General features: G+C 34.0%; 1 protein-coding gene across 1 annotated transcript; it reads right to left on the bottom strand.

Moving 5' to 3' along the window:
- Window positions 1-14,757: 14,757 nt before the first annotated feature.
- LOC142616585 (uncharacterized) lies at window positions 14,758-15,970 on the bottom strand. The gene is made up of 2 exons (XM_075789423.1): window positions 15,832-15,970; window positions 14,758-15,344 (listed from the first exon to the last, which is right to left on the bottom strand). Exons 1-2 carry the CDS (start codon window positions 15,968-15,970, stop codon window positions 14,758-14,760), a joined length of 726 nt encoding a protein of 241 aa, XP_075645538.1.
- Window positions 15,971-23,974: the final 8,004 nt, after the last annotated feature.

Below are 23,974 nucleotides of genomic sequence, written 5' to 3'. Positions count from 1 at the left end.
ACTAGAAGTCTCCACTTCCATGATCAAGACAAATCATCTTAGTTGATATGTTATAGTATTCGCAGGTGAAATGCCCAATTTCATCACTGACTACGAACTATAATTCTGAGTTTACAAAAACTTGTGATTTATATCTTCTGTGACTTTTCATATAAATCACATACTATGCATCTCATGGACTATATGATAATGTCCAAATATTCATGTTACCATTATTTTAGATAATAAAAAAACAACTTTATTGATCGTAACATTAAGTCATACATAATGTCATACATAGCATCATACAATAGGATTTAAGGGCACACATCTTTACAATCTCCCACTTGCCCTAAAGACTATTGTGCACTAATCTAACACTCATTCCTTCCAAATGTGACTCAAAAGTCCTTTGTGGCAATGTTTTGGAAAAGGGATCTGTTAGATTACTTGTACTATCAATCTTTGCTACTACTACATCTCCTCAAGCAACAATGTTTTGAATAATGTGGTACTTTCTCTCAATGTGCTTTCCTTTCTTATAATTCCTTGGATTTTTGGATTGTGCAACCGCTCCACTATTGTTGCAAAACAATGTGATGGGAACTTGCTCCATTCTTACAACACCAAGATCAGAAAGGAATTTCTTGAGCTAAACAGCTTCCTTTGCCGCCTCATAAGTAGTAACATATTCAGCTTTCTTGATGGAGTTCGCAATACAAGATTGCCTAACACTCCTCCAACTTATGGCTCCACCTCTCAAGGTGAACACATAACCTGAAGTGGACTTTCTGAAATCAAGATCTAATTGAAAATCTAAATTTGTATAACTAATGGGAATCAAATCCTCACTATGGTAGACAAGCATATAGTCTCTCGTTCTCCATAGATACTTGAGAATATGTTTTATAGCTTGCCAATGTTTAAGTCCTGGATTTGATTGATATTGGCTGACCATGCCAACTAAATAACAGATATCTAGTCTAGTGCATAGTATGACATACATGAGACTTCCCACTGCAATCTCATTATATTTTCTTCCTCAATAGTCTTAGGTCTTTGGTCATCAGACAGAGGAACTTCATGTCTAAAAGGAAGTAATCATTTCTTGGAGTTTTGCATGCTAAACCGTTCTAAAACTTTATCTATATACACAGTTTGTAATAAACCTAACATCTTATTCTTGTGATCTGGCCAAAGCTTGATCCCTAGAATAAAGTTAGCTTCACCCAAGTCCTTCATTTCAAATTGGCTTGACAACCAAACTTTTACCGATGACATTACACCTACATCATTTCCAATGAGTAGAATATCATCAACATAAATCACTAGGAACATTACTATTTTGTCTCAATGTCTCTTGTACACACATGGTTCATCAAGATTTTGTTCAAAACCAAATGATTTGATTGCTTGATCAAATTTGATGTTCCGTGACCTAGATGCTTGCTTAAGTCCATAAATGGACCTTTTCAATTTGCATACCATATGCTCTTGGTTCTTTGCTATGAAACCTTCTGGTAGCATCATATAGATTTCTTCGTCAAGATTGCCATTAAGAAATGTAGTCTTGACATCCACTTGCCAAATCTCATAATCATAATAAGCAGTAATGGATAAGAGAATTTTGATATATTTAAGCATGGCTACTAGCGAAAAAGTTTCATCATAGTCAATACCTTCTTTTTGTGTAGACCCTTTTGCTAGTAGTCTTGCTTTAAAGGTTTCAACATTTTCATTTATCCCTCTCTTTTTCTTGTAAACCCATTTGCAACCAACAAGTTTAATGCTATTAGGCGCCTTTACAAGATCCCATACTTGATTGGAATACATAGAATCCAATTCAGATTTCATAGCTTGGACTCAATGATGTGCATCTATATCATTCATTTCCTCTTCATAAGTGTAGGGATCAAATTCAGCCTCTTCTAGGATAGCTTCATAAGTTTCTCCCAAACCCATAAATTTTATAGAAGGCCGAACAATTCTCCCACTACGATGAGGCACTTATGTACAAGTCATCTCATGAGTAATGTCTTGTGGTGTATCTAATACACCCACATCATCCCTAGTTTCATGCATTGATTGTTCTATTATAGGTTTATTCATTTCAGCCAAAACAACTCTACTTCTAGGAGTATAATCATTCATATAGTCATTTTCCAAGAATTTGGCATTTGTGCTAACAAACACTTTATTATCCTTATGACTATAGAATGAACCTCCAACAATTCCTTTTGGATACCATACAAAGAATACCAATTCTGTTTTAGATTGTAACTTGTCAGACTTTCCTTTCAACACAAGTGCTGGTCAACCTCAAATATGGAGATGTCTCATACTAGGCTTATGCCCAATCCACAACTCTACAGGTGTTTTAGGAACAGACTTCGAAGGTACTAAATTCAGAAGATACATTGCAATACTTAAGGTATATCTCTAAAAGGAAATTGGTAAAGTCGAATAACTCAATATGGATCTAACCATATCTAAAAGAGTCTTATTCCTTCTTTCTGCTACACCATTTTGTTATGGAATTCTAGGTGCAGTCAACTGAGATATAATCTCATTTTCATTCAAGTAATCCTTGAAATGCCCAAGAAGGTATTCGCCACCTCGATCAGATCGAATGGCCTTTATGCGTTTATCTAATTGATTCTCAACTTCAACCCTAAACTCTTTGAACTTTTCAAAAGCTTCGGACTTATGTTTCATTAGGTACACATAACCAAATCTAGAGCAATCATCAATGAAGGTAATGAAATACTCATAGCCACCTCTTGGTTGAATTGACATAGGACCACATACATCTGAATGTACTAGTTCTAGCAACTCTTGGGCTCTTCTACATTTTACATTAAAAGGTCGTTTGGATATTTTATCCTCCAAACAAGATTCACAAACTAGAAAACCATAAAAGTCCACGGCCCTAAAAGTCCATCTTTGATAAGTTTTTGAATTCTGTTTGAATTAATATGACCCAAACGCAAGTGCCAAGGATATGCATCACTTGTAGAAGGAAACTTTCTCTTTAATGATTTTACATGTCAGTTATTATCTAGTTTAGAATTGTATAATTCATGCTTATCAGGAGTTCGAATATAAAAACCATCTACAATATTGCCAGAATAGATAAACATTTTATCCTTCTTTATTACAACATTGTCTTTTAGGATAACATAATATCCATGTTTACCTAAATAAGTTGCAGAAATTAAATTCCTACAAATATTAGGTACATACAAACAGTCTTCCAATATTAAAACTCTAGATTCAAAACATAAATTAAACACTTCAATAGCTACAACTGGAATCCTGCTCCCATCAGCCAAGGTAAGTAACATTTCCCTTTCATTCAGCTTTTTTGGTCTCCTAAAACCCCTGCAAAGATTTGCATATATGATTAGTATAACCTGAATCCATACACCAGGAATCTGTGGGATTTTGTGCCAAAAATGTTTCAAGAAGGAATGTACTTTTCATACCTTTATTCTTGGTAGCCATAAATATTGGACAATTCCTCCTCCAATGTCCTTTCTCACCACAATGGAAACACTTTCCTTTGGTTTTCTTTCCTTTGTTGGCAACTTCTAAGGAAACTTGTTTACCATCTTTCTTGGCGAAGTCCTTCTTCTTCTTCTTCTTCTTCTTCTTCTTCTTTTTACCATTGCCTTTCGACTTATGTTGAGAAGTAGAAACTTCAGCCATATTGGCATCAACACTAGAAGTACCAAGGATGCCTTCCGCCGCTACCAACTCATTCATCAATTCAAACAATGAATAAATCTTTTTGTTCATATTATAGTTAAGTCTGAATTCCTTAAATGATTCTAGTAGTGACTGGAGTATCATATCTACTTGTGATTCTCCATCAATATCGGCACCTAAAATTTCTAATGTATTTAGATTAGAGATCATCCTAAGACAATGCTCCCTCACTGAAGTACCTTCAGCCATTTTGGTATTATAAATTTGCCTCATAGTTTTCTGCCTTGCAGAATGACCTTGCTCACCAAACATCTCCTTCAAACTTAGCATTATGTCCGAAGCTATTTCTACATCCTGCATTTAATGTTGTAGAACATTTGAAATAGATGCTAGGATATAGCACTTAGCCATCTCATTAGATTTCTGCCAACGATTATATCATTATTTTTCCTCAAGAGGAGCATGTAATGATGGAAAGTTAGGACACGGTTGCGTAAGCACATATTTGTGCTCTTCAGCAGTAAGAATAATGTCCAAATTTCTTTTCCAGTTAATATAGTTGGATCCAGTCAATTTTTTTTTTGATTAAGAATAGCAACAAGTGGGTTAAATGATGCCATGATTTTAATATGAAAATAACAAACATGAATATAATAAGTAAACTGGAAATTATCAATTTAGCATATAAACATATAGTATGGAACCTTAATAAAACCATAATCTAAAATATGCAATGACAACCAAATCTCATATTCAATATCCCTCAGCATAGAGTGAATATTAAATATTATGATTGATTGAGAACTATTTTCATTATTAGTGCTATCATGATAACTCTTATCAAACACTAATAATAAGTCGTTTGTACATTTAGCCTCTAAATAATAATAGTAAGAACTCAGCATAGAGAATACTATAATACTTAGTCTAGTGTATATCATTGTCTAGAATAATGTGTAGCCACATTTCATCTCCCTTAACAAGTTTATTTTGTAGTACCATGAATAAAACACTCTCCCCATGGAATGCAAAGCTCAAGGCTAAGAAGCTCAAGACTAAGACAAGGTGTTTGATCAAACCACTATAAACCAGGTAATTCAATCTTGTATCACCATGAAATAAATACTCTTCGCATGGAATGCTAAGCTCGAAGTAAAGACAAAGTATATATTTCATACTACTATGAACAGACAATGGAAGCCGTGAGATTCAATCATTGTATCTCTCTCCCACTAGATATTTTAAATTAAAGGTTTTTAATCAAGAACCATAATAATGCTAGACACCTTGAAAACATAATTCTAATCTCATTAGAAATAAATTTCATTAAAGGATTTTAACAGGAAACCAAAATACTTTAATATGCCAAGAGATACATTTATATGCAATCGGTGCAAAACAAGGTGCACGTATATGAAAGTTATATAACAGTTACATTCATATGTCATGATTCATATATATCTATATTAGTCATCTATAAGGGTATGGAACTTCATTCTATATATCTCATATATAAATCATCCAAGAGGTGCAAAGCAAGGTGCACTAACCAAGTGCAATAAAGGAATTCAACCGTGGGCCTTGAATCCTTGGTAAACAATTTACACATGATAAGCAATTGAAAGTTAAATTGTCTATTATAGCCAATCGGTGCAAGAAAGTCCAAGTGGTGAAATGAATTGGTTCACGCACGTGATAGTTATTGGAATAACTATATTCAAACCATAAACTTCACGCACATGAAGGCTAAGACACGACACCCAACTAAAGCCAAGATGTCCATTCAAATAAAGTAGTTAACGTCCATTGACAATAACTACTCTTAAGGGTATTTATTGACCATGCTCGGATCAATATACCATTTTTATTTAAGAAACTTTATGCAGAAATTTGAAACGCAAAGATAACGGTTTTCTTAAATTCTAAAACTCAATCACTTGTTATACAAACATGATATGAAAACATGGCTCTGATACTAATTGTTGAAAAATCTAGTTTTGTATCTCATACAAAACACATAGCGGAAGCAACAAACATGGATCTATTTCATTCATGATTGATAGCATGCACTATGTAAACTTCAAAATTTAAGAACAAGATAGCGTACCTTGGTATGGTGAAATTCAAAACAAAAAATTAGAAGTACTTGGGAACACTTTTAATCTTCACTCCAATTCCACTTTACACCCAAGAAGTGTAGTCTCTCAATTAGTTTCCAAGGGAGAATAATCGAGTGGCTTCACTCACACATACACACTATTTCACAATGATGTCTCTCTTTTCTTCTAATAAAAAATTCTATATGTTTCCCCCTTTATAACTAACTGATTATCTAATTGGGTTGGCCTATTGGGCATTTCCAATTGAGCTTTAATGTGTGGCTTGGAGTGAGATCAAAAGGGACCAACAAGACACTAACTCCAATGGGCTTTGGACTTTTCTGTCAACTCTTGACAAGTCCAAAGTTACTATTAATTGTATTTAATACAACTATATAAATATAATTATACTCTAGGCCTTATTAATAAATTATATCCCAGGACTTTATTATACATGCAACCCCTTCATAAAATATTCGTAGTAATACGAAGTCATGAATGTAGACTGTGACTTTGAAGATTACTACATCTTAATCCTTGAGTATCCGGTTTAATCCTTTAAATTATTCATCATATATTTATGAAATTCAATTTTATAAATATATATTTTAGTAACTCCTTACTAAAGTGTTTAGGCCTAACACTCTAAATAATCAAACCCATTAAACTTATCTCAAGGGAATATTTTATATCTCCGTTAAGAGATTATGAATTTCATCTTGAAAATATATATTCCATTAACATTAAATGTGATTGCCCAACATATTGAGGTTTTGATCGTGACTTTAGATCTCACTCCTGATATATCAAAGTAACCTATACCTCATGATCAGGTCTATTATTCTCTCAGGATTAAGAGTTCATGCAAATAGAAGTTATGAGAATTATTATTCATTTGATAGTCGTTAGGAGAATAATAAATCTCACAGCGGTCTAATTCAATATGTCTTAATTCTTAAAACATATCAACATACCAACTAACAGTCTCTACTTTCATGATTAAGACAAATCATCTTAATTGATATGTTATAGTCTTTGCAGGTGAAATGTCCAATTTCATCACCGACTACGAACTATAATTCTGAGTTTACAAAAAACTTATGATTTATATCTTCTATGACTTTTCATATAAATTACATACTATGCATCTTATGGACTATATGATAATGTCCAAATATTTATGTTACCATTATTTTAGATAATAATAAAATAATTTTATTTATCATAATATTAAGTCATACATAACATTATACAATAAGATTTAAGGGCACACATTCTAACAATACATTGGTGGGTAATAATAGATTTTATTTTCTTTGGAAATCAAGGGAGTGATTTTATTAAAGGGAAAGTCAAATAAGGCAGATGCCTAAGAACTGGCCCAACGACATCATCCAAGAGCCAAGAAAGAAGGGATGGGATGACTTGGGGTCTCCAAACCATACAAAAGGAGGCCCAGCTGTCAACATTATGGGCGAGCTCATTACAATATCTAGGAACAAGAGAAAAAATAAATTGACTTAAGTGCCAGAAAAGTAAACAAACGTTGTGCAATCTCATCCAAGTATTCGATGCAAGGACAATTATAGATGAACCGCACCTTTCCTGTCTCTTTCAAAAAAGAACCCAGATTTTTGGGTGGAAGAAAATGCAATGATGAAGACAACTTTTATGGGAGAGTGCTAAGGCATTCACAGCAACACGAAGTAAACGTGAAAGTGAAAGAAAATGTAAACAGATTTTAAAAAAAAAAATATATATTTTGGTGCAAGGGGAGTTTTATTTATAAAGACAGTTTATAAGAGAATTTTGAAAACAGAATTCTACAAAATGCTTGTTTGGCATCCGGTTCTGAAACTACACTTTTTCAAAATATAATCATTTTAAAACTCTTTCTTCCCTAATTATTTAATTATTTTAAAAAAAAATCATTTAAGAGTTTATTTGCTTAAAAGTTTGAGGGTGGGTTTGGCAGGAGAATTTTTTTTTTTAATAGTAAGAATTTTTTTTTCACAAGGTTGAATTTGAAACTAGTTTTTAGATAATAATTTTTACATTAGATGTTTTTAGCTCATACTTTTAATAACAATTTTCAAAATGCTGAAAAAAAAAAGATGTTTGGGACCACTTCTACTTTTAAGATTTAAAATTTTTTATTATAAAAAGTAACATATAGATTACTTATTTATTCATTTATTCATTTCTTTATCTTTGAAGTTTGATAATTTTTTTTTGATAATTAATGGTAATAAGCTCCTTAATTTAAAAGATAAAAATTTACTTTGGACAAATATGTGATATCTAATCTATTCAAATTATTTACAACTATACTACTAAAAGCATTTTTTGTATTTTGAAAACATCATTTTGGCAATTTTTAAAATCTTGTTTTATATAAAAACAAAATAGGAAAAAAAATTAAGTATGAGACCCAGTATTTTATGATTTCCAAAACAAAAAATTGTATTTAAAATCCTCTTATCAAAGATGTCCTTAAGTTTTTTGTTATATTATTTTTTGTCTTAGCCTTTTGTTTCAAAATAAATGTAAAAAACTTTTCTTTTATATATATAAAAAAACTAATTTTTAGATTTTAATTTTTATCACACATTTAATGTATAGATCATCAAAAAATTTAACTTTCAATAAATACTTCACAAATAAACTATAAAAAAATTAAGGGAAATTCTGAAAAAAGAAAAGAAAAAAGAGTAAAGTCTTGTATTTTCAAAACACATGAAAATTAAAAGTGACGTAGCATGCTGATTCGATGCCCACACCGAAGTCAGAACGGGTTGGCTAGGTAGTTAAAGGGTCATTCAATTCAAGTTTTAAAAGTAACAGCTTGACAAAACCGCCAAAAGTTAATTTGTGAGAAGACTTTATTTCCTTCACTGCCCGCATATTCTTTAGCATTAAAATTGCAATATCGGTTACCACACCTTAATTTGACTTTATTGGAGTGTCAACGTCTGCATTCATTGTTCAATCTTGGCATACCGCACTGATGTGCCGATGTAACTTGTAAGTCCTGCAGGGTGGATAAAACTAATGTAAATTTTGAACGAGAAATACTATGTTTATAATATTTTTATAATATTTTTACAATAAATTTGAAGTAATAGATTATTATTGGTGTATTATGTATAGAAAAAAAAATTTTAATTATGGATTCAGATTAAAACTAATAATAATTTACCATATATATAAAAACAAAATAGGAAAAAAAATTAAGTATGAGACCCAGTATTTTATGATTTCCAAAACAAAAAATTGTATTTAAAATCCTCTTATCAAAGATGTCCTTAAGTTTTTTGTTATATTATTTTTTGTCTTAGCCTTTTGTTTCAAAATAAATGTAAAAAACTTTTCTTTTATATATATAAAAAAACTAATTTTTAGATTTTAATTTTTATCACACATTTAATGTATAGATCATCAAAAAATTTAACTTTCAATAAATACTTCACAAATAAACTATAAAAAAATTAAGGGAAATTCTGAAAAAAGAAAAGAAAAAAGAGTAAAAGTTTGTTTTGTCTTGTACGTTCAAAACACATGAAAATTAAAAGTGACGTAGTATGCAGATTCGATGCCCACACAGAAGTCAGAACGGGTTGGCTAGGTAGTTAAGGGTCATTCAATTCAAGTTTTAAAAGTAACAGCTTGACAAAACCGCCAAAAGTTAATTTGTGAGAAGACTTTATTTCCTTCACTGCCCGCATATTCTTTAGCATTAAAATTGCAATATCGGTTACCACACCTTAATTTGACTTTATTGGAGTGTCAACGTCTGCATTCATTGTTCAATCTTGGCATACCGCACTGATGTGCCGATGTAACTTGTAAGAGCATTCACAGCAGTGGAGTTAAAAATTTAGCAATTTAGTTCTACTAAAAGTTACTTTATCTATTTTACCTACACACATGCTGCAGCAGTGGATCTATTTTAGCTTTCAACACAATAAAATAATATAAATATCACAATAAAATAATATATCTACCACAATAAAATAATACATCTCACTACAATAAAAACACCACAATAAAAAAGGTAATGTGAACACAAAATAAAAAATTAATTTTTTTTTAGCTCTCATGAACAGTGCACATCTATAGATAGATGTGCACTGTAGCAATGAGCTAAAAAAATATAGATTTAGCTCTACTGCTGCATGCTTCTTTTTGGTGTTTTAGCGGAGCTAAAATAGCTATATAGCTATTTAGCTCCACTGCTGCAAGTGCTCTAAGTCCTGCACGGTGGATAAAACTAATGTAAATTTTGAACGAGAAATACTATATTTATAATATTTTTATAATATTTTTACAATAAATTTGAAGTAATAGATTATTATTGGTGTGTTATGCATAGAAAAAAAAATTTTAATTATGGATTCAGATTAAAACTAATAATAATTTACCATATATGATTTGTTGTGAAAGGTGAATACCTGATTTAAAAAAAATTGATATATTTTAAAAAACATTATATGAGAAAAAAATGTCGTTAATTTTTTTGAGTTTATATTTCTCATATATGTAGTGTCAAAATTTTCCCAAAATAGTTTTTTAATAACGGTAAGACTTAGATACAGTACTTATGTGCTGTTCCTTAAGTTCCCATCTTAAAATTCTGACATGTGGCTTTTTTCTCGTGGGATAGAAATGTATTTTTAAATTAAGTTGCTACATGACAGAATCTTAAAAGGAGAACCTAAGGAATAACACTTAAGGTACTATACATAAGTTTTTTTCCTATTAATTGATGGTGAATTATAAATTAAACCAACTCCATCTTGTCCAAAGGAGCCGTCTAGGACTGAAGATGCATCTCACATAGGAAGGTCGTCCATGAAAGGATAACCGTCCATGAGAAGGTCGTCCATAGAAGGACGACCTTCCGTAGAAGCAAGGTACGCTCATCATGAAGGCTTCTGGACGAGCCCCTAACACTTGGAAAAATTCCTAGGCCTGAACTTGCCTACGCGCTAGTGTTCCTGGACATGAGTGAAATCCAAGTGCAGTGCTATGACTCCTTATCACATATATAACTTCCAATGACAGTTATATGAAAAAGTGTAACTCTTAAACGATTGTGGAAGTTATCCCCGAACTCTCAGACCTCCTCAAATATAGGGGAAGTTATAAATCTAAATAACCGTTTCTGGGGTGTACTATATAAATGTCCATTCAGACTAGACAAAGGTACATTTTACAATTCCTAAAAAAGTTGGACTCCAAAATCTAAGAGAAAAAACTAACTTTGGCATCGGAGGGTTCTTGGCCGGTAACTCCAGTCACCTTTGATCATTGTTTTTTCTTTTTCAAGCCTTCAAGACAGTCACTAGACGTTTGAAATTTGATACATCCAGTCTACTGATTTTCTTCACATCATCATTAATAATTACCTTAAGGGCACCCATTAACATAACCTATAAAAGATTCATGAGAATTAATGTCAATTTATAGATTTAATAATTATACAAATTTTGTGAAAAAAAAAAAGATTTGTGTTTGCTATATATAACCCAAATCTTAAACATTTAGTTCAATTTCAGACGTTCACTCCAATTGTAAGCTATTCAAAGATCAAACGAAACACATACCAATTGGAATCCCTAAAACTTTATGATCTTGCCACAAGCCAAACAAAAACTTCCATTAAATGTCCATTTGGATGTGTTAGTTAAATGTGTTAGGCTTTAGCTTGGCAAATTTCATGACATTATAGCTTAATTTCGTCACAAGTCTTCGTAAGTTCTAGATTAAGTTTCCAAAAGAAGTTCAAAGGAAGAAAAAAATCTGCAATTTTGACTGCCCTTTAATCAAGTCTTGATTTTTTTTTTCTTTTTGAAGGGGGGATAAAATTGCATTGCAAAATCAAAAGGAGTACAGTAGAGAAAACCTGTCATGCAGGATTAGTTCAGCATATCAACTTGTACAATTTGTTCTAGGAAGGAAGGGGTAACCCCTCTCCACAGATAAGCTAATCTATTTCTACGAGCAAATTGAGCAAGCTTGTGGGCTACACAATTAAAAGCCCGGTTGAGATGCTTGAAAGAGCAGAGATCAAAGGATGCTTGGGCTTGAGTGATATCCTGGATGATGTGCTCGTAGGGAGTCCCAAAGGCAGAGTCATTAATGGCATTGATCACTGTGAGTGCATCACTTTCAACCAGAACATGTGGGAGCTGTAATTCTTGAGCAAGCAAAATACCTTGTTCCATAGCTAGAATCTCCACCAGTTCCACTGAGTAGTGGGTCTGGAGGGGTTTGCAGAGAGCAACAATTGTTTGGCATTTGGAATCTCTAATGATGACCCCTATGTTGTAGGACTCCTCAAGGTCTGATGAAGACCCATCAACATTGATCTTGAAGACACCAGGTGGAGGAGGAGACCAGCAGCAGGTGTCGGTAGGTCTAGGAGTGAAAAGGTCCGTGGCTGCTGCATCATTGAAGTCCTCGATTGAGTTTTTTGCCATTTGCTAAACCTGGGTTGGAAAGGAGTGCTTGTCTTCATGAATGAATTTTTTTCTATTATACCAAATTTCCCATGCAATGGTGAGGAACACCTCCAAATTGTGAGAAGGCTTGTGAGCTAAGATGAACATGGCCAAGTCTTGGAACTTCCATTTATTTCTTTGGATCCCTTGCGGCATATTTGACCAGTGATTCCAAACCAGATTTGCAAACTCACAGTGAAGCAGAGCATGATGAATGGTTTCTAAATCCTTGCCGCATAATGGGCAATCATCATTGGTAGTGATGCCTCGGGTGCAAATTTTTTCCATTGTTGGCAGCTCATTGACAAAAGCCTTCCAAGCAAAGATTTTAATCTTGGCAGGGAGATTGAGGAGCCAAAGATTCTTCCATAGAGGCTTGAAGGGGTCCTTCATAGAGTTTTCGACTTCCTCCTTTGCTTCAACCAAGCAGTGGGCAATATGGTACGCACTCTTTACGATGAATTCTCCCTAGTTGTTTCCCATCCAAATAAGTTTGTCTTCGGGTAAGTTGTGGCCGAGGGGGATTCTTAGGATTGCTTCGGCTTCAAAAGGGAGGAAGGTGGCTCTAATTAATTCAGCTCTCCACCATTTTGTGGCCGGATCTATGAGGGAGGATACCATTGGGTATATTGGGAGGGGTAATGACTTTGTGAGTGGATGGGCTAGGAAGCCATTTGTCATCCCATATATGAATTTGTTTCCCATTGCCTACTCTTTAGCGGGTTCCCTTTTTAATGACGTTAAGGCTATTGAAGATGCTCCTCCAAGAGTAGGATGGGGAGGAGACAAGTGTTGCACTAAGGATGTCACCGGTAGGGAAATATTTTGCTTTGAGGACTCGGGCAACAAGAGAGCTTGGGTTAGTAAGGATTCTCCAAGCTTGCTTTGCCAACATAGCAAGATTGAATGCTTGCAAATTCTAGAAGCCCATATTGCCCCTTGACTTAGGGTAGCACATTTGGTTCCAACCGACCCATGCCATCTTTAATTCTTAGTTCTTTTGGTCCCACAAAAAACTCCTCATCATGCTTTCAAGATCTTCACAAAGGCCTTGTAGGAGCTGAAAGCAGCTCATGTTGTAGGTGGGGATCGCTTGGGCAACTGCCTTAATAAGAATTTCCTTACCTCCCATAGAAAGAAGCTTGCACCCTTCCAACCTGCAAGCTTTTGTCCAACCCACTCTTTGAGAATAGAAAAGACCTGCTTTTTTGATCTCCCAATGAAGCCAAGATACTTGGTGTGTCTTGAATCCTTCATTGGCCCTAATATGGAAAAGATTGCATCCTTCATATTCAGATGTGAGTTTGGGCTGAAAAAAACCGAGGACTTGTTTTCTGTGTTAATTTTCTGGCTAGAGGCATCCTTATACTTATAAAGAATTTGCTTGAGCTCTTGGCACTCTTCAGGATTCGCCTTACAAAATAGAATGTTGTCGTCTGTGAAGAAAAGATGAGTGATACTAGGACAACTTCTACAGATAGATATGCCAGTGAGAAGGTGGTTTCTTGCAGCTTCATGGATAATAGCCGAGAAACCTTCAACGCAAAGGAGGAAGAGCCTAGGGGAGAGGGGGTCGCCTTGGCGAAGACCTCTAGATGGGATGATGTTTCCATAAGCAGCCCCATTTATAAGAACCGAGTAGGAGACTAATGCGATGCACTCCATGATAAGATTCACCCATTTTGAATAGAAACCAAGCTTTTCCATAACCCTCTTAATAAAACACCATTCAACCCTATCAAAGGCTTTGCTCATATCGAGCTTTGCTACCATAAAACCTTCTTTCCCTGCTGTTTTATGATTTAGGAAGTGCATAAGTTCAAAGGCTACCAGTGCATTGTCTGTGATAAGACGGTCAGAGGTAAATGCACTTTGGTTCTCTGAGATGATGAGGGGGAGGAGGGTTTTTAGTCTGTTGGCAAAGGTTTTGGAAATGAACTTGTAGATCACGTTGCATAAGCTTATGGGTTTGAATTTAGTCATTTTTTTGGGGCTGTTTGTTTTTGGGATGAGGGAAATGTTGGTTTTGTTGATTTCAAATAGTGGCAAGTTGTTGTTGAGTACATTTAAGACCATGTTGGTTACACTATTTCCCACAATGTTCCAATACTTTTGATAAAAAATAGCGGACATACCGTCGAGTCCAGGTGCTTTGGTGGGGTGAATTTGCTTGAGAGTAGTAGTGACTTCTTCTCTAGTAAAGGTACTGGTTAATCTGTCATTCATGTCCTCAAACACCTTGTTAGGAATGGCTGCCACAACCTCTTCAACCCGAGTGGGGTAAGCAATGGTGTATATTTTCGAAATAAGCAACAGCAGCCTAGGCAATACTCTCTTTCTCCTCACACCATTTACCATGTTCATCCCAAATCCCCATGATTGTGTTTTGGTTTCTCCTTTCTGACGCATGTGCATGAAAAAAATTTTGTGTTCTTATCTCCCTCCTTGAGCTAGTGTGCTTTGGCTCTTTAACCCCAATACAGTTCCTCATTGTCAAGAAGCTCATTTGATTCCCTTCTCAAAATTCTGATTTTAGAGCTTAATTCTCCATTTTTATCTTGTTGTGTTAGCGTGCTCAAGGCATTCCATTTTGATTGAATTTTCTTAGGAATGTGGCCATACACAGAGGAGCTCCAGCTGGATAGTTCAGAGGCACAAAGCTTTAAGTTCTCCATTATGCCCTCTGGTTTGCTCGTATTAACCCCCATCCCCGAGGAAGATTCTATGACCACTCTACAGTTCTCATTTTTTGTCCATAGTGCTTCAAAGTGGAAACTCTTGGCATGGGATAAACGCTGAGGTGGAGAGGCAGTGAGGAGCAGTGCACAGTGATCAAAGGTGGAATCCACTAGGTGATAGACTCTCATCCCAACAAATTTCTCAATCCACTTAGGGATGGCTAGTGCTCTGTCTAGCCTCAGTTGGATTCTGTTCTCACCATCTTGCATGTTGCACCATGTAAAATCAGACCCACAATATCCCAAATCAGCAAAACCACAAAAATTAACTACATTCCTAAACCCATCCATTTGTTGTTGGGAACGAAGAGCACCTCCTGCCTTTTCATTCATTGACAATATCTCATTAAAATCTCCCAGGCATAGCCATGGGAGTTGAAATTGACTATGTAAAAAAGCAAGGAGGCGCTAGGACTCATACCTTCGGTGTGTTTCCAAGTGTCCATAAAAGCCAGTGATCCTCCATTTAGAGTTACTATCTGTCTCCCTGACTATAGCATCTATGTGATTCCCAAAGAAGCTCATAATTTCCAGATTAATTTCACGAGTCCAGAATAAAGCAATACCACCACTCCGACCCCTACTGGGGATAATAAGACCATTTGCAAACCCAACTCTACTTCTAATTTTCTCCATACGTTTAACTTTTGATTTTGTCTCCATGAGGAAGACAAACTTGGGCTTCCAATGTCACACCATATCATGCAGCGCTCTAACTGACCGGGGGTTCCTAAGCCCCCAACAGTTCCAACTAAGTGGATTCATTGCTCTCAGATCTCACATCAAAGGTTGAATGAGGAATACCTGTCTCGGTGCATTTCCTCTTTGTTCTAATATCTTCCTTCTCTTCTGCAAAAATAAGCTTTCCTGCGCGTTTAGAGCCCACTGATGGTTGTTGGGTTTCCGAAGTTGGGCTTTTTATTTTCCCCTTCTCCTTGGCCATTTTTTTTCATTGGACTTTTGCCTTGGGTTTCTTTCCTAATAGTTGGGTTACACTTGCTGTTGTGCTTTCTATTGTTTCCTTACCTGCGTTTATTGGCAAAGAAGTGGGCTTAAGGGGGCTAGAGACATCCATAAGCTCCTTTTCATCTTAGGCTTTCATGCCCATAAGTGAGAGCGCATCCTCAGCTTGCTTGGTTAAGCTAGAGTCACATGGAAGCACTGTTGGGGGTGTAATGGTCTCAGCACGTGCCTTCGAGGTATCTAAAGCGTGTTGTCCCTCACGTGTGGGATAATCACATTCTACTAGGGTTTTTCCACTGTGCTTCTTCTCTGATCCAGCGACATTGGTTTTCACAGTTTCACTCCAGTTCTCCTTTCCCTGTTTTCCAAGTCCATCAGTGCTGCCGCCCCATCTGTCCACCACGGAAACAAAAGAATTTCTTGCCGTGGTGGGAGCGTGAGCTTCCCTTTGATCATCGTTTCCTTCATCTCCGTTACCATCACTGCTGGTGGACCTGGTTCTGTCTCCCATGGCCTTTGTGCTTCCATAGGCTCGAAGCCATTCTCTGTATTGCCATGGAGTGTTCTGATGATCATCGTGCTCTTGACAGTGCTTGTCATCATGCCTCAACCATCCACAAAGAAAACAAAAAATGGGTAGCCTCTCATATTTGAAGCTGAACAAGAATTTCTCTCCATCAACGTTTGCTACCTTTCCCCTTTGTCTAAGAGGTTTATCCAGTTGAAGACCCACCCTAACCCTTATAAATTTTGCTTGGTCCGAATAGCCTGTTCTTTAGTCTGATTCAATGACAATTCACAAGCAGTTACCGAGTTCTCTACCCACTTCCATGGACATGTGCTCAAAAGGTAGCCCCCAGATTTGAACCCAAAATGGGGAGTGAGTGAAAACAATATTTGAGGCTGATAAGCCTTTCCTCTATTTGCATAACAGTAACAGATTGTTGTCAAAATTCCAAGGTCCATTTCTCTTGACCCATTGCAGCTGGTATTCTAAGTTGAACTTAAACTGCCGAATGTTATTTCCTACCTCCATAATCTGCAGATTGGAACCCATTTTACAAGCTAGTTTCAGGGTGCTTTTTAAAGCCCTCAAGTTCTGGTGCCTATCTGTGAGTAAGCATCCAAAAAGGCTCAATGAACACTCCTCTAGCAGATGTGCTTTGCTCTTGGTTGTAATGGGTATTTCCTCCTCTTCCTCTTTGGTGAGGCTGAGGTTGAGTAAGCCCCCTAAAACTGATTGCTCCATATCAGTGTTGAGGGAGGGAGTTAAGGCATAAGCCTGAGAGAGCCCTACAAGGTTGGGGAGAGAAAGCTCACAGGCTTAGGTGAGAGGTAGAGCTTCTACTAGGGAGAGTTTATTAAGTCTTGATTAATTGAACATAGGTTTTTCAAACTTCAATCGTGCCTTGCTCAATTGAAATGAAAGGTCTCAACACTTTGATTATAGCTCACTCAAACGAGAATTAGAAAACCTGAATATGAAGTGAATTATATATATAAGATAGTTGTTACATCATAAATTGTGCTGTATATGCAAAATTATATAACTGTCAGTTATGCATAGTCTTACTACCGTGCACCCTTGGCGCCATGGTCACTTTACAAGTATTAAGTTCTTGTGGGATATGGAGGGTAAGAGACAGGTTTCAAGTCTCCAGGAGAGAGCTTTACACACACATATACTTAGTTAAGCTAAAGTAGAATTTCTATCTTGTATAAAATAAAAAATAAAAATAATAAAAATTATGCACAACCTTATTTATAGGTTCAAAGTCCTCGTGTTGTATACTTCAATAAAGAAAACCTAAGTCTAAATTTCAGCGACACGTGAATTCAGACAACTAAGAAGATTATCAACACGTGAATTCAGACAACTAAGAAGATTATCAAGATGGTCCTAAGTCTAAATTTCAGCAACACGTGAATTCAAACAACTAAGAAGATTATCAAGATGGTGTTGTTGCTACCATGACTCGGATTAGAGCAGAAGCTACGAAGTCATCCCGGTCTTAATGTAGAAATCACATCTTCAAGGTGGTCCTTAGAGTCACAGTCTAAGAATAAGTGTTTATTCTAGATTATAGACTTCAATTTTATTCTAGAGAATTATTCCTTGGGGACAGGGAATCCTCATATATAGTGGCTTTTCCTTTAAATGTGTCCATTGATTTTCACTTCATCATTCGTATGCGATGTTAATTATTTTTATTATGTTTATTGCTTTTTACAAGGTAATATTGCCTGCTCGTGGTGTAATTTCTTGTGTATATTGCATGCATAAATTGGTTGATTTGTAATGAATTGATTGATCTACTGCATAATTAATTTTTGGCATCAAAGTAAGAGTTTTCATAATGCAATTTTTATCTAAAAATTTATTTATTTTTGTTTGTTAAATTTCAATAAAAATATAATTTAAAAAAAAATTACGAAAACAAATGCACAAAAAACATGAATTAAAAATTAAATTGTTGACAAACACACTCTAAAGTCTAAATGCACAAGTCATCGACATCATGGGGTTTTTTTTTTTTTTTTTTGAAAAATATATTACTGCTCGGATTTGTGTGAATATACAAGAGCTTGTTTAGACCCCCAAATTAATATATTATGGCTTGGTTGATTTTACTCTTACTTAATCAAAGCGTGGAAACCAATGAAGTCAATACCGTACCGGAGGCTGTACCGGTTTGGCCACCGGTACGATATATTTCGGATACCGGTCAATACCAGTGTACCGTTTCGGGTTTACCGCTATTATATATATATATACACACACACACACACACACCAAAATCTCTAGAACCATGTTTATAAGCATATAATATTTCACTTATATTATAGTAAATATAAAAGTTTATCATAAAACATTACCTCAATTCAGAACAAATTATTCATAGTTTTAGACTTTAGTATCAATTAAAAGAAAAAAAAAACACACAATATAAAAAATAGAAAGCTTAGTTGTTCATTGCATACTAAGAAAACAAATAATACCAATAAGTTAATGTAAATAAGTTACCATTATGCCCTTACAAAAATTCAAAAATTACAAAACTAAAAAAAAAAAAAAAAAAAAAAGCTTTTTCTGTACCGGCCGGTATTGCCCGAAATTGGCCAGTACGTGGCCGGTACGGCCGGTATTTTTTCCGGTACAAAATAAAAGTGTACCGGTACCAGTGCACTGGCCGGTACCGATACGGTATCGGTAACCTTGGTGGAAACAAAAATAAACGTGCGCAATGAACTGATATTACTCTAGTGCATAAACATGAACAACAAACAATAAAAGTAAAGCACAAGAGTAAGGGAAGATAAAGATACAAACACAAGGTAACACGCTGATATGTTATCGAAGAGGAAACTGAAGAACTCAGAAAAAAACCTTTCCGTCGCCCTCCAAGTGTTAAATCAATCCACTAGACAATAAGTTGGGATACACTAATAGCAAGAGACCCTTAAAGCCTAATCTACCCAATGTACTTAAGCCCTCCAAGCTCCTACTCCTACTCCAACAAGCCTTCTCAAAACTATGTCTTGTCTAACTTTCTGAATCCCGCAATACGCCCAATTGCATCCGCCAAGTCTCACCGACTTCTTTTGGCAAATCTCTAAAGCTTCCTAAGCTCCAAAACACTATCTACACTCTGAAAATGTGTGGGTTGTGTTTGAGTACAAATCTCCTCTCAAGGTATGACAATGGGAGAGAGAAGGAGAAGAGGCTAGAATGATTTCTCACTAAGGATGAGTAGCTCTCTCTTTCTTAAAGATGGGTGTGTGTGTTGTTGAAAACCTATCTAGGGTTTTTCTCTCTGAATAGCCTCCTGAATACTTTTGTGGGTAATGAGATTATATATAGTATGGGTGAAGAGTAAGAAAGTCACATTTAAAAATTCTTTTGGTAGAGAGTTTTGCGGGTATCTCGCGAGAAGGCCTTACCTGCGAGACACTTGCGAAATTGATAGCTTAGCACGACTCTTCAGCTTCCAGTCATGCGCTTCTCACATGGCTCTTTTGCGGGTTAGCTTCTAGCCAAACACTTGCGAAACCCACTAATTCTTCATTTTATGCTTGGTTCTTCACCAACTTAATACTAAACTCAATACAATAAAATCTCACAAAATACAATGAACAAATTAAAGCAAATACAACACTTTTTGTTATAAAATAAAACCAATATAAAATATAGTTGTAAATCACAACTTTACACTAAAACTTTTTTTTTTTTTTTTTTTTGGAGAAGCAAAATGCATGGAACTTGAAAGTTGGAACCCTGCATATATTTTCGTATTTTATAGTGCACAATTACTATAAAAGCACATTAAATCCATGGCTAATTCTTTCTAATGCGCTTTTTACTTTACTTTATGTCCGTTTTCAATCCCCAATTATTATGCTTTTCAAAAATAAGTATAATTATTCATATAGATAACTTTTTTTTTTTTGAAAATCTGTTTATATTGATACTTTTTTTTTAGAAGATTGCAATTTACAACTTAAAAAATAGCTAGAGTTACAAATTATTTTATAATATTTTTTATAAACAATTAATATATTGAATGGTTATTCTGTTCATATTGATACTTAAGATACGTTGAAATATCCGATTTCATTAGAGGATATGGAAGATATAATTCGTTATACACTAGCTAATTAATAGGCGCAGTGAAATTTATCTAAAAATGGTTCCTACACGGATGTCCCATGCGATGAGCAACTGAGCAAGTACACTCTAAATTCATATGAAAAAAAAAATTTGTAAAAGAAAGATATATATATATATATATATATATATATATATATATATATATATTATAATGCTCATTAAGTGGTATTATATTTGAGAATTATTGATATTTTACATGTTATTAGAAAAGTAAAATTTGAATTATTAAGATTGATATGATCAATGGTGGCTCTATGATTTTTTTTAGAGAGATCAATAAAAAGATGAATTTTGATAAGAGATAAATCTTGTGGTCTACAAGGTTTTTTATTACAAATTTAATCATAATACCAGTAAGAGAATAAAAGATATACTATTAGTTCATTTGAAATATTATTTCATAATATAATGAATATACTAATTATCGTTGCTAAGATAAAATCTTGGAAATCATCTATTGTTTCTAAATACAATAAACATATTAATTATTGTTGTTAAGTGAATTTTAATTATTATTTAACAAATATTCTTTTATTTATTAGTTTGTCTTTACTCTTTGCAATTCTTTTATTTAATAATTCAACTCTACTTTGACAATTATTGTTCTTTGTAATTGTATTAAGTTTGGGTTTTGATTATAAGACAGCTTATTACTTCTTCATTTTTCCTACTATCTTTGAGTCTCATGTGAGTCTCTATTTATTTTATACTTTCTGCAAAAAGTTAGATAACTATTCCCAAATGGACACTAAGAAATTTTTTGTTGTGTTAACATTTGTCTTTGTTTTCACTCAATCACTCTTGGCCTATCCCATACCCCTAGTTTCCACTCAAAAAATAACAAATTAAAAGCACATTTAGATTAAAAAACTAATTTTTATTTTCAAGGTTTTAGATCAAATTAATTTTTTATTGGGGTTTTTTCTTTGTTTAAAATTGTCAAGATAATGGTAAGAGGATCATGTTCAAGGTTATTTTAGTTGTGATTAAAAATAATTAGGTCTAGCGTGTTCAAATTTTTATTTTATGGGATTAAAATAAAATAAAAATAAAAATATTATATCTATATATATATATATATTTATATATATATACTTTTTGCCAAGTCAGGGGTTAATTTAAAACCCTAGGTTATGGCTAGCACCACCCCTGAATATAATTCAGTGTATAAACATATTGTTTAATTAAATAAATCAATTTACTAAAACTTTTACTTAGGTGGAAGTTTGAATGAATAGCACCTATTTCTCTTTCAAAGAAAAAGTGCACATGACACATATTCAAAAATGAGATGGAAGGCAAAATGAAATAATTTTTAAAGAATGTGCAACATGTCATCATCCCATGTAAATAAGATAGTACCTTTTTTATAAAAAAAAAAAATTCATGATGCAAAATTTGAAGAATCCAAATTTGGATTACATTTTCTTCTAATACCTTCTATTAAGTCCATGTTTTTGTTAGTTTTATTGCATGTCATAAATGTACTTGTAATTATACTTATATTTGATGTAGTTTTGGGATTACATGTATTTTGGATAATATACTTAAGCCCTAGTCAAAATTACTAAAGAGTGGGGAACTCATGACCTAACCATGACTTAAGTTGCCCTTGAGCTATACAAGTGTTGCAAAAAGTAGAGTTCTTTTGGTTAGTATGTCGCAATCTACTCGCGACTTGCTCCATGAAGAAATTCTAGTACCTTATTCTTATCTTGAGCTAGCTAATCTTGTACCAACTCCAACCTATTCCAATTGGGAAGAACAATGTGCAAAAACTCTAAGAGAGCAGTTTGAGAGTTGGGAGAGAGCTTTGAGAGTGAAAACCTAGTCATTACTTGTGAGATTCCATAACTTTTATCTTCTCCTTCCCTCTCACCATGTTCATATCTTGAGAGGAGATTTCTCAAGCATTCTATATTATCTTTGAGTGATATACCTTGAGTGATTGGTGTGGAGAGCCATTGGAGCAACAATATCACAAATCCAAGAGTTCTTGGTGGCTTAACATTGGTCACTCAACACACGGACTTTGATAATTGGTGAATAAAGGTCTCTGAGAAGTTGGTTAATAGTTGGCGCTCAAGAGCTCTAATACTAGGGGATATTTAGGCTTGGAGGGTTTTTATTCAATCTTGTACTACAACTATTCACTAGTAAAGATTTGATGGTGGTGTCATATAGAGGTTTTTAGCTGGAGGCTTCTGTTTCCACGTTTTTGTGTGGTTTTCTTGTATTTATTTTGCATTTTATATTCCTTTACATTTAGTTATTGCTATTTGAGTATATATGCAATGGAATTTAGTTAATCACTTATATTTGGCATTAATTGTTAGATTAAGTTAAAAATGGTTTAGCCTAAAAATTGGTAATTGGGGTCTAAATATATACCTAGGGTGTTAGGTCTTTCACCTTCCATATTTAATTTTAATCAAAGTTCATTTATACCTAGGTTAGGTCTTTCACCTTTCATATTTAATTTTAATCAAAGTTTTTTTTTTTTGAGATATTTTGATCGTTACAATAAGAAGGGAAGATTTGAACCCTAGGTTCTCTATTGAAAATACCAAAATGTGTCAATTAGTTAAGATACAAGGATCTTAGCTATTTATAGAATACATTGGTTTTTTTTTTTGGGTGAATAATTTGATAATTGAGGGTGGGGGGATTTAATCATTTAAATTATATTGGAGAAATCAAGAAATACCAATCAATTGAATACAAGACTTTGATAATTATAAACCTAATTTAATTCAATGCATTAGATGCCAACTAAAGTCATAAGAGTAATGCTACAACCATTAATTATTTTACAATATTTTTACAAATTGTTGATGTAACTAAATCTTACTAATTCTTATTTGGGCTCACCATTAACTAAAGCTTACTAATTCTTATTTTACAATAACTATTCAATATACTAATTATTTATAAAATAATATTATAAAATAATTTGTAACTTAGTCATTTTTTAAGTTGTAAATTGCAATCTTCTAAAAAAAATATATCATAAATTGCATGAACTACTCGATTAAGACACATGTTTGCCAAAAGCACGCCCATTGATAATTGAAACAAAAGAGCTTTAACTATCACGTGAATCACGACTTGTTGGTGTTTTTTGATACATGTGCCCCACGATCCATTACTGCGAAAAAGTGACCCTACTCAATTTTGTGACACTACCAACTGTTTTCTTTTACTTAGAGCATCCACAATAATGAAGCTAAAAATTTAACAATTTAGTTCCATCAAAAGTTATTTTATCTATTTTATCTATACACATGCTGCAGCAGTGAATCTATTTTAGCTTTC

This window comes from Castanea sativa, chromosome 1 (assembly GCF_040712315.1).
Source record: "Castanea sativa cultivar Marrone di Chiusa Pesio chromosome 1, ASM4071231v1".
Classification (NCBI taxonomy): Eukaryota; Viridiplantae; Streptophyta; class Magnoliopsida; order Fagales; family Fagaceae; genus Castanea; species Castanea sativa.
The sequence above is the reverse complement of the archived record's forward strand: the minus strand, read 5'-3'. Positions and strand labels throughout refer to the sequence as shown.